General features: G+C 46.3%; 1 protein-coding gene across 9 annotated transcripts in view; it reads right to left on the reverse strand.

Annotated features, from left to right (window-relative positions):
* The window catches only part of LOC138761596 (uncharacterized), a 756,070-nt gene that overhangs the window by 111,657 nt on the left and 631,510 nt on the right, over positions 1–12,903 (reverse strand). For all 9 annotated transcript variants that reach the window (XM_069933972.1, XM_069933971.1, XM_069933973.1 and 6 more), the window contains one exon: positions 2,940–3,050. In XM_069933972.1, coding sequence (XP_069790073.1) covers positions 2,940–3,050 — 111 coding nt within the window. The remainder of the gene's footprint in view (positions 1–2,939; positions 3,051–12,903) is intronic.

Genomic DNA, 12,903 nt, shown 5'->3' on the forward strand with positions numbered 1-12,903 from the left:
CGCCTCACCATCCTGGGGTGGCCCATGGAGTCGTCGGCCAAGATCCGGAAAGGATGCGCCCATTAATGGAGTTACCCCTGCCCCCCCAAGCTAAAGGCCCTCCACAGGTTTCTGGGCCTGTTCTCTTATTACTTGAGGTGGGTCCTTCACTTCTTGGACAAGGTCCGCCCACTGGCCCAAGCCATAACTTTTCCCCTCCCACCTGAGACGCAGGCAGCCTTCACCCGCATCAGGCAAGACATAGCGGACGCCACGATGCAGGCCGTGGATGAGGACTCCCCCTTTTAGGTGGAGAGCGATGCCTCCGAGGTGGCCCTCGCTGCTACCCTCAACCAAGGGGGGCACCTGTTGCCTTCTTCTCCAGGACCCTCCATGGCTCCAAGCTAGGACACTCTGCCATTGAAAAGGAGGCCCAGGCAATTGTGGAAGTGATCTGCCACTGGCGCCACTACCTGGCCAGCAGGAGATTCACGCTCCTCACAGACCAGTGGGCCTTGGTGTTCATATTTAACGCTACCCACAAGAGCAAGATCAAGAACGACAAGATCCTGCGTTGGAGAGTCAAGCTGGCAACCTATAGCTATGACACCCAGTAATGCCCCGGGAAGTTTAACGACTCCTCTGATGCCCTCCCTCGGACCTGCGCGTCTATGCACGATGACAGGTTGCAGGCATTGCTTGAATCTCTCTGCTATCCAGGCGTCACCCAGTTGTACCATTTCGTTAAGTCCCAAAATCTGCTTTACACCATCAGGAACATCAGGGACATGACCGAGGCCTGTCGAGTCTGTGCGGAGTGTAAACCCTGCTTCTTCCGCCCTCCCCAGGCCCACGTTTTAAAGGCTACCTGGCCTTTTGAGCATCTCGGCATGGACTTCAAAGGGCCCTTGTCTTCCATGAACCGAAACGTCTACTTCCTCATGGTAGTGGACGAGTAATCACACTTCCCTTTCGCCATCCCTTGTCCAGACACCTCCACGACCACCGTCATCACAGCCTTGGGGCAGATTTTCACCATGTTTGGCTACCCCGCCGTCATCAACAGCAACCGGGGTTCTAGTTTCATGAGCGACGAGCTGCGCCAGTACCTGACGACGAGGGGCATCGCATCCAGTCGCACGACAAGCTATAACCCGAGAGGCAACGGGCAAGTGGAAAGCGAGAATAGGGTGGTGTTGAAGGCAGTCCTCTTGACTCTCAGGTCAAAAGGGTGGGCCATTGAGTACTGGCAGGATGCCCTGCCCGAGGTGCTCCATGCCATTCGGTCACTGCTGTGCACGGCTACCAACGAGACCCCTCACGAATGTCTGTTCTCATTCCCCAGGAGGTCGGCGACTAGAATGTCACTCCCAGCATGGCTCACGTCCCCGGGACCGGTGCTTCTGCGTAAGCATGTACAGACACACAAGGATGAAGCCCTGGTAGAGCAGGTTTTCCTTTTTTATGCAAACCATAACTACACTTACATTAGGTTCGGCAGTGACAGGGAAGACACCGTCTCAACCAGGGACCTGGCACCAGCAGGAGCACCCACCACACCATGCCACCCTCCAACCCAGGACGACGCTGACCGGGAATACATCCCCGTCCCCAGGCAGCTATGGGGCACGCAGGGCCCCCTTGACCACCAAGGGCCCGCTTCAGCCTTAGGAGAAGAACCCGCTACCCCACCCATCCAATACGACCTGCATACTTCGATCCTGGCCACAGCTCCGCGCAGCACCACACCAGCCACACACATTCCTGCCGCCAGCCCCCCCACTTCCCCTCACAGCAGTGACCAGGAGCCAGTCCTACGTCGGTCACAGAGACCCCGGTGGCCACCAGAATGTCTCAACCTGTAAATATTGTATGTACATAGTTGGTGCGATTCCTTGTTACTGCCCCCGCACCCCTACCCCGGGACAATTTTAAAAAAGAGGGTGAATGTAGTGGTACACCACCGGCCTACTGCAGGGGGCAACCTCTGACCTGCAGGAGTGTAAGGGGACAGGACAACACCTGGCTGGCTGTCGATCAGTCGTCCTGAATGGATTAAGCCCCACCCGGTCGGGTGTCAATCACCCTCCGGGATATAAGCCTGCACCGGCCTCCCAAGGCCTCACTCAGAGTTGCTGCAGCCACAACCAGCCTGGCTCTGTTGAAGTCTTTGTGGATTAACGCCTGTTGTACAGTCTTTACCTTGTGTGGGTCTGATTCTGGCTAACAGTGCACCACACTCAGTAGGTCATATATGCTAATCTTCCTCTCCTTACCACACCTCACATCATGGAGATCATCCTGTAGGCTACAGGGAACAGCCAGGGAGAACGTAGGCACAGGTACTAAGATGAGCCATCTCCTGAATCATGGCATTGATTTGGCTGCATGTTGAAGTGGGTTTTGGAGTAGGGTAACAAATGTGGATGGGTCACCACTACAAATCACCATGACAATTTGACTAGGGGTTTTTGATACCATCCAGGATCCAGTCCAGTCAATCAACTCGTGATAATCTGCAATGCATGGACACCAATAACTCATTTAGTCCCTCACATCTCTTTCACTATTTAAGGAGATCTTGGCTGCTCTCTTTTAATTTTATTTACTCTTTTACCATCAATTCTTTTGCTTAATGTCATTGACTAATGAAATAAAAATCAAGCAATTTCAATCGAGATTTCAGATGAACCCCCACCTTTACATACGGCTGGTGAAGACAGCACCTTATGCCAATCAGCATTGTCAGTAACTCATAACATTTTGTTGCCATGTATGGCCAATATCTTCATGAGATTACAACGTCGGGTGTAGAGGTGGGGTGTTTATTGTATCTCTCCACTTTCTGTAAATTAGGTCAAGGGATATCAAGAAATTGGTAGAACAAATGTGGCCGTGTGTCAGACCATAGAAAATAATAGAGAAAGAGGGAGAATAATTGACAAATGAGATATCCTCACCACAGTATTGATCTGATACTCGAGTTCCTCCTTCTTCTTCTGTATTTCCTCCAGTTCCTCAACAGAACATACTGGAGAAAGGCTTTGGGCAGTATGAGTGCCTAATTTCAGCTGGAATCAAAGACAGAGAAGATAAATCATATTGCAGGAAAAGGAATAACATTTGATGTTGGAGAACAGGAGGGAAAACTCTCATTGAGATACTACATATTGCTTAGGCATTCCTGTAAAATATTCAGTTCAGTTTTACAGGTTTATTTTTGTATCCCTTCGAAGTGTGTTGACTGTTATGCTCACACACTGATCAATTTTTTTTAAAGGTAATAAGATGTATCACTAAGGTTGAGTCTTGAACAATACTATTCAAATTGATGAAACATCCATTTGATCATCTTGGAATACGAGTAACAGAACACCTTCTTCCTATCCCCAGATATACCGCAGGTAATACCGAAATAATAATGCACTTTTCCTTTACACCCAAAGAAAGATAAATTATCTGAGGTATATCTGGCCAGGTCCATAGTTGGAGAGGGAATAGATAAATGAGTGTAGAGGCCCTATTGGGGCATGGCTAGGGTGTACAGTGTGAGTCAGTGAATACTATGCAGGCCCATTGGCTGAGGGGCACCTCGGATTCAGAGCCGATGTAATTACGGTTGGAGATCAAGGCTTCCAATGGAGATTGGAGGATTGCAGTATCTGGAAAATAGGACTATTCTTGGTAAATGAGAGCAGAACCTGGAACATTTGGGGTCAGGGGACAGATGGGAAAGCAAGTGGATATTACAGATGGAAGAGGATGTGTTCTGAGTCTTTGTAAAATCAGAGCCTTGTGTTAACACTGACCTAAGTTTCTATATAATATCATAGTGTGTCAAAGCTAACTGATTGTTTTAAATTCAAGCAAGTAGCTGAATCAATGGGTGACTATAGTTTCCAGATCATTTCCCAATTGTGAAAAAAAATTCCAATAACACTTCACAAAGCAATATAAAAAGAAATAGTTATTCAAATGAACCCTAGAAGTTTTACTTTTGCATTTGGAAAGACATCAACCGGTTCAGGTTAATCAGTGTGATTTTGTGTGTGGAAAATGATGTATCACAATTATAATTGACTTTTTTTGAAGAGGTGCTGAAGAAGATTGATGAGAAAGGGTGGAAAATGCTGTCTACATGAGCTTTAGCAAGGCCTATCAAAAGGTATATCATAGGCTGGCTTTAAGGTTTGATCACTTGAGACCCAGGATGAACTGGCCAATTGGATACAAAATCGACTTGATGGTAGGAGTCAGAGACTAGTTGTGGAGAGTTGTTTTTCAGTTTACTGGCCTGGGTCTTGTAATATGCCACAGGGATTGATGCTGGGTCCATTAATATTCATCATTGATAATATGACTTGTAGGTGGTACAACTAGGAAGTTTGCGAACCTGCCCAGCACTGACTTCCCAGAATCCAGTGAACCTTATCTGCTTTCCCTCTATTGCAAACATAGTCCCCTTATGTCAAGAGAGTAGACCTGTGCACAATATTCTAGATGCAGACCCTTGGCTATTGTTGAAACATCTTCATTTTAAATGTCTCCTATTGATCAATTAGCTCTGCCAGCCAAGGGGTCTCCTGATCTATCCTTCTGTTATTTCTTGTCAGTCTAACAGTCATCTTCTCCCCGAGCAAGTTTGAGCTCCAGAGTAACCACCTCCTTAAAAGTGTTATCCATTAAAGAGTCAGTTCTGGAAGAGATGATAGTTGTTATTCAAGCTCCTCCGAGTAGCAACACGTTCAGGACGTGTCGTTGATCAAGACTAAAAGATCTGTTGTTCCCACGTGGCACAGGATATTACATTCAATAGGCCTCCAGAATCCTGCCATGGCTTTGTGCATTAGATTAATTCATAAATAAAGAGCTGCAACTTCTATTAAATCATTTACTGTTTTGCTGACCCCAGGCAATTTCTTTTTTAATATTTTCAATTCTTTTGTCTGAAACAAATGCTTCTCTAAATTCACTTAAGCTCTGTTCTCATGTTCCTCTTCGAGATTCCTTTTATTATCACATGATAATACATTAAAAAATGCTACATGATATATTTCAACTTTTCCCTGCTGCAAGGATAATCAAAGAGTTGCCATGAGCATTGCCCAGTGCCCCTGACAATAGGAGAAAGAGACGCAAAAGAGTCCCTCACCTCCCTTTCCCATCCTGTCTTTGTCGATTGCGGCTCTGCTTATCGTACCCCTTCCTTCTCCCCAAATCTCAGTATCAATTGCTCCTGCTGAACTCAAAGGGGTTCTGATTCCTGTGCTGCTTTCACTGACCAGTCTTCTCCTCCATAGTCCTTTGCTTTATCAGGCTCTGTTCCCTGCACTCTTTTCACTTACAAGGGCTTTGTTTCCTATCCTCCATCCACTCACCTTCGGTACAGGTCAACATTCTGTTTCCAGGTTGGCAGTGCACCACTGTGAACAGGACCCACTCAGGCTCACTGCACAAAGATTGTTCCAAACTGCAAGCTTCCCATGGGGTTAGGGAGATATATGAGCTTCACATTCTTTCTGAGTGACACCATACAGGCCCAGCAAACAGGCGCACAGCCAAAGAACATCACAAGCAGCACCAGTTCATGGTAGAGCTGAACAGCACAAATGGGAGCATGTGGGGTGCTCCAACACTTAGCATAGCACTACTGGCTTTCTACCCTCTGTGCACAGAAGCACACGGCAGATAAGGTTTCAAAATGGAAGTTGGCCATTTAGCCCAAATAGGTTCTGTTGATCAACCCAAGAAGCTGTAAAGGATTCAGCAGATCAGGTACGTCCACAGGTAGAAGTGGCCAGTCAATGTTTTGGGTCAGAACCTTTTATCGAGACTAAAGTGGGAGGGGAGGCAACTGCTAAATGAAGGGGTAGAAGAAACTGGGGATAGGTTGAGTATTTAAGGAATGAGAAGCATGAAAAAGCCTTTTAATATACCGTACTGTAGTTGATATCTCCCCTCCTCACTTTGACGTTGATAATAAATCCCCATCCGAAATGCTGCCTGATCCATTGAGTCTCTTCAGCTTCTAATTGTTTATTCATGATTCCAGCATCTACAATGTTTGGCTTTTGCTGGAGTGAAAGATGAAAGTCTGCAGGTGTTGTGATTGTAATAAAAACACTGAAATGCTGGAGGAACTCAGTAGATCTAACAGCACCTCTTTCCCTATCCCTATGTCTCCTTTCTTCTCTCTCTCTCACTCTCTCTCTCTCTCTCTCTCTCTCTCTCTATCACTCTCTCTCTCTCTCTCTCTCCTTCTACCAGCAAAGCCAGTACTGATGCACCATCAATAGACAGAATATTATGCAAAATGGATGGGCTTCTATTCACAATAGAATGGAGGCATGTCCGTGCTGGTTGACTGTCCTGAGCTGGGGAGGGGTCTGTGGAACAGTCACCTTTATTCAAGAGTCTGTGGGTGGAGTCACAGGTACAGCTGGCCAATGGGTGTGCCCTGACAGATAAATATACAGATAGTGGTTTACCACATTCATCCCTTGTTTTTTAAAAAGAGACTGGCGAGATGAAGGGCATTGGATACAATCACAAGTCTCTCGGGTGGTCTGATTCGCCACTGCAATCGTCGTAGTACCAGCTTTGACTGCAGTGCAGCGATGGGGTCCTAGACACTCTGGGGGACTTGTATGCAGTCATCAGTGATGATTCAGTGGGTGTGTGGCAACGAGTCTGGCATGCCATCTGTTGGGGCTGGAGTAACCTGCCATGGCCCTGGTGCATTGTGGATGGCAAGAGTTGAAAGGGGTGTGGGGTGATCAAAAATGGTTTCTGGAGGCCCTGAGGGCCCCAGATCTCTAATAGAGACCATGTCTTTATGTCCATCAGTGTACGCCATATAGGCATATTGAGGGTTGATGTGGGGGAGATGGACACTTTAAACCTGTGGGTCAGACTTATGACTCCTCACATGTTTCCAGAGTTGCACTGGCCCTGGGAACGTCAGCCATGCTGGCAGCGTGGTCCCTGTAGCAGACTTGCGAGGAAATGAAAACATTTGTTCATGTGGTGTGGTACTGGTAGCAGTACATAGGAGTGCCTCAGGGAGGATCTCTTGCCAGTGGGAGACAGGAAGGCCTCTAGAACACAGGACTAGGAGGACGGCCTTCTAGACTGTGGTATTTTCCCTTTCCACCTGCTAATTCCCTCGGGGATTGTAGCTGGTGGCCCTGCTCATGGCAGTGCCTCTGAGCAGCAGGTAATGGCGCAGCTCATCAGTCATAAAGGAGAGCCCCTGGTAACTATGTATATAGCAGGCAAAGCCAAGCAGGGTGAAGAGATTGGGCAGGGCCCTTATGAGTGTGGCAGCTGTAAAGTCTGGGCAGGGGATGGCACATGGAAAACGCAAGTACTCATCAATGACATTGAGGAAGCACACATTGCAGTCCGAGGAGGGGAGAGATCCTTTAGAATTTATACTCAGTTGTTTAAAGGGGCGATGGCCTTTATTATCTGTGCTCTGTCTGGCCAGTTTGCACTCAGCACAGACCTGGGAGGTTTTGGTCATCAACCTGATCTCCTTGATTGAGTAAGGCAGATTGCGAGCCTTGACAAAGTGAAGGAACCTGGTGACTCCAGGGTGGCAGAGATCATTGTGGAAGTCTTGTAAGTGGTCAATTTGTGCACTGGCAGAGGTTCCATGGGATAAAACATCTGGGGGCTCCTTAATTTTCCCAGGCCAGTTCAAGATATCATAATTGTAGGTAGAAAGTTCAATTCTCCACTTCAATATCTTGTCGTTTTTGATTTTACCTCGCTGTTGGTTATTGAACATGAACACAACCGCACATTGTTCAGTCAGCAAGGTAAATCATTTGCAAGCCAGGTAGTGTCTCCAGTGACATACAGCCTCAGCAATGTCTTGGGCCTCCATTTCGACAGAAAGCCAAATTTCGGGGCCCTGGAGGGTGCGGGAGAAGAAAGTGACGCGTCTGGTTAAGTATGGCAGCCAGAGCGAAGTCGGATGTGTCAATCTCCACCATGGAATGGGGTGGATTCATCCACGGCATGCATCATAGCCTTGGAGATGTTTGCCTCGATGTGGCTGAAGGCTGCACGGGCCTCTGGTATTAGGTGAAAAAAGGCGCATTTAATGAGAGGATGGGCCTTGTCTACATTCTTGGGGACCCACCGGGTATAGTAAGAGAAAAGGCCCAGGCACCTTTTCAGGGCTTTAAGGTAGTGGGGGAGGGAATTTCCAAAAGCGGGTGCTTGTGTTCAGGGTCAGTGCCATTGATTCCGTTCTCAATGACACAAGGTGAGTCGTGCAAAATATACATTTATCCTTATTGTACGTAAGGTTCATGAGTTTGGCAGTCTGTAGGAATTTTTTGAGGTTAGCGTCATGGTCCTGCAGGTCATGGCCGCAGATGGTGATGTTGTCTAGATATGGGAATGTAGCCTGCAGCTCATACTGGTCTACCAAGCGGTCTGTCTCCCACTAGAACACTGAGACCCCATTGGTGACGCCAAAGGGGATCCTCAGGAAATGACAGAGGCGGCCATCCACCTTGAAACAAGTATTTTGGTTGTCTTCCGGGAGGATGAGATGCTGGTGATATGCTGACTTTTGGTCAATTGTGGAGAATACCCAATATTGTGCCATTTGGTTCACCTCGTTGGATATTCTGGGGAGAGGGCATGCATCCAGCTATTAATGGTAACTGTAGTCAATAACCATTCTGCTTTACTGCCCGTTCCTCACTACCACCACTTGTGCTCTCCAAGAGCTGGTGCTGGGTTCAAAGGAAGGAATAAATTGACATCCATTGCAGAGGGCCAAGTGTGGGGTTGTATTTGAAACCTTTCCAGTGGCCCTAATATAAGAGTTGCTGTTCCGTGGAAGTCTCAGATAACCAGTTCATCTATTCAAAGAGCTACATCTAATGCCAGGTCTAACCTCCACAAAGGAAATTAATTTTTCCTCAACTGTTTGCAATAATGGAAGCAGTCCACCATCCCCCATGACACTCAGCTCCTGCTGCCTTTAACCCCAGCTCCTTGTCCTCTTCCCTACAGTTTCCATAACCTGCAAACACCCCCACCCTCACTTCCTTCAGTCTCTGCATCCAGCTCCCACTCAGCCTGACCAATCCTAACCCAACTCCATCATCCATCCTCCAGATCCTCCCATTTCTACTTCCAGCTCTCACTGAGCCTGTCTAATCCAAAACCAACATCTTGACCTCCAACTTCTAGCTCTCACTGATGCCAACTCTTAGCCCGATTTCTATTTCCTGCTGACCCTCCTCTTAGTGCCTACAATAGCTTTGGCCAAGTTTACAGATGGTCTTTCCATCCTGCACCCCTAATCCCCTGGACTGCATGTTAAATAAGGAACTTATCTTAGAACAAACACCACAGGAACAGGCCCCTTCTGCCCACGAACCTATTCTGAACATAATGTCCAAATCAAACTAAAATCCTCCTGCTTGCAGTTGATACATATCACTCCATACTTCTTACATTATCTTCAACATTTTTATCTTTTACTTAATGGCTCATCTATCCCACTTTCACCACAAATCAGTAGCAATCCTCTTCCTGAGTCTTTGACTGATATGACTGTGACTGCACTGCTTTCAATTCCAGGTCTTCCTAAGTTCCAAAAGTGCACTTTAAAAACCATTGCTTCCTGTGGTGAAGTATCACATCATCTAACTCTTAATTCTTGATGGACTCATCCACTAATTTGTGTTTTCAAACAGCAGTGTTCAATTAGTTTAAGGTTGAGTTTCCAATTTTGAACAAGATGAACTCCTTGGGAGCAACACGCCTGCGTGTTTTGACAGAGCCCTTGAGACCAACTGCCTTACAGGATTAAACTCTTCAATTAAACTCTTCACCAACATGAAAACAAAAGTTTAGAGCTGACACTGGCAAATCACAAATGAGAAGGTTTTGAGACAAATTTTTAAAAATTTGGAACTACATTTGAAAGCTCTGAAACTTGATGTAGGGCTTAGTCTATTTGTTTCAAGAGGCTGCTTGCATGCAAGTTAAATGTTCCATGTTTATTATAATAACTGCCTGTGCAGCTACTGTAGCTCAGTTATGAAAAACCAGTTATCCTTCACTGCTCAAAGCCTCCTCATTCTACCGGCTACTAGGGTATTCCTTTAGACCTGGGATAGATACTGTAAAACAGCATGACAGAGGAGAGCAAGGCTCCGTGGTTTTTGTATGTGTACTGGCTGTGCATGGAGTGGGGGGGTGGGTTGGTGGTGGTGGAGAGAGAGAGGTAAAGAGAGACAGAGACAGGGAGAGAGCAACGTAGGAGCAAGGTCCTCCATTGCAAGGAGTGGGATGCCTTGCACGTACTCATGAACCAAGTGGGCACATGTAGTCATGGCAGTCGATGTCACCAATCATGCCACACAGATCTAGACAAGGTGGTGCTAAAATTTCAATGAGCCCATACAACTGACTAATTAATGTCACTGAGTCACATCCTACCGACAGCACCAGCAGTTTCAGTCACTGCTCAAAGGACCGCAAGCAAAAGACTGAACTAAACAAAATAAGAACAAGAACATACGAAAAAGGAGCAGGAGTCAGCCATCCGGCCCAGTGAGCCTGCTCTGCAAGTCAATGAGATCATGGCTAATATGATGATTGACTCATCTCCAATTTCCTGCCTTTTCCCCATAACCCTTAATTTCCTTACTTTGTAAAACTCGATCCAAAATGTCTTAAATATTTTCACTGAGGTCGCCTCCACTGCTTCAATGGGCAGTAAATTCCATTGATTCACTATCCTCTAGGAAAAGCAGGTCCTTCTCATCTCTGTCCTTAATCTATTACCCTGGATCCTGAGGCAATGTCCCCCTAGTTCTAGTGTGCACCACCAATGGGAACAACTTACCTACCTCTTTCTTATCTATCCCTTTCATAATTTGACACATTTCTATAAAATCCGCTCTCATTCTTCTAAATTCCAGCAAGTACAGTCCCAGACAACTCATGGACAAATCCCCTCATCTCTGGATACCAGCTCCATTAGTTAGGAGTAACATGAAGATGATGGAAATCTGAAATACAAACCAGAAATGCTGTAAATGCTCAGCAGCCCAGGCAGCATTTGCAGAGATAGGGAGAAATGGAGTTACTGTTTCAGGTGTTTCTGATAGTTTTTACTTTTATGATTTGCTATATCTGGAAGAATTTTGCTGTGAAGGCATTGCTGCCCTTATTATGGTGGATAGTGTAACCCGTATCATTGTGGTTATTGCCACTCAATGATAATTGCACAGGAGCACTCACTTCCACTGTGATGAAATGCTTTGAGAGGCTGGTCATGGCCAGAATTAACACGTACCCTAAGCAAATATCTAGACCCACTGAAATTTGCCTATCGTCACAATTGCTCCACAACAGACGCAATATCACTGGCTCTCCACTCAGCTCTGAATCACCTTGAAAACAGCAACTCATTCATACGGCTGCTCTTGATTGACTATAGCTCAGCCTGCAACACCATTATTTCCTCAGTGCTGGTCAAGATAGTACAAACTCAGGACCTCTACACCCACCACTTCTGCAACTGGATCCTTCACTTCCTCACTGGAACACCATAGTCAGTACAAATTGGAAACAATATCTGCTCCTCACTGATTATCAACACAGGCACACCCTAAGGATGCATGCTTAATCCATTACTCTACTCATTATACACCCATGCCTGTGTGGCCAAGCACAATTCCAATGATATCTACAAATTTTCCAATGACACCACAGTTGTCAGCAGAATCACACACAGCAATGAGGAAGTGTACAGGAGGGAGACAGATCAGCTCTTTGAGTAGTGTCATGCAAACAACCTTGCACTCAACATTAGCAAAACCAAGAAGATGATTGTGGACTTCAGGAGGAAGCCAGGAGCATATGACCCAGTCCTCATTGAGGGCTCAATAGGGGACAGGGTCAAGAACTTCAAATTCCTGGGTGTCATCATCTCAGAGGATCTGTACTGGAGCCTCCATGTTGATGCAATCATGAAGAAGGCCTGCCAGCAGCTATACTTTGTGAGATGTCTGAGGACATTCGATTTGTCATCGAAGACTCTTGAAAGCTTCTACAGGTGTTCCATGGAGAGCATTCTGGCTGGTTGCATCACTGTCTGATATGGATGTGCCAACTCCCAGGACAAGAAAACACTTCACAGGGTTGTTAACTCGGCCTGCGACATCACAGGCACCAGACTTCACTCCATTGAGGACATCTACATGAGGCGGTGTCTTAAAAAAAGCAGCCTACATCCTCAAAGACCCCTCACCACCCAGGCCATGCCCTCTTCGCTCTTCTACAATCAGAGAAAAAGTACAGGAGCCTAAAGACGAGCACTCAATGGCAGAAGGACAGCTTCTTCCCCCGCTGCCATCAGATTTCTGAATGATCGATGAACCAAAGGCACTGCCTTACTTTTCCATGCACTTTTCAAAACTTTTATTGCTATAAGATGATGTTATATGATTGTTTACACTATGATGCTGCTGGTAATACACCGAATTTCATTACTTGTTCATGACAATAAGTTCTAATTTTGATTTTGATTCTGACAGTAATGGAACTGGTTTTTATGAAATATGCACCTTGTAATTATTATATGGTGGTATTCAGGACCTTTGTGGGAATTGGCTGTCACAATTCCCATATTTCAGCAATGAACTCAATACTTCCTTGGCTTTAAATTGTTTTGGAATGTCCTGAGGTCACAAATGCAACGTTTCCTCTTGTTCTCTTCAGATTGATCCCACTACTAACCAAATTGTCCTCTCTCTGCTTCTGCTCTTCCTTCCCAACCCACCCTTCCACCCCCTTAGGCACTTCCCACTGTGAACTCAGAAAGTGCAAAACTTCCCCTCCTTCACTTCCATCCAGGGCCACAAACAGACCTCCCAGGGGAGG

The sequence above is a fragment of the Narcine bancroftii genome, chromosome 4 (assembly GCF_036971445.1).
Source record: "Narcine bancroftii isolate sNarBan1 chromosome 4, sNarBan1.hap1, whole genome shotgun sequence".
NCBI classification, from domain to species: Eukaryota; Metazoa; Chordata; class Chondrichthyes; order Torpediniformes; family Narcinidae; genus Narcine; species Narcine bancroftii.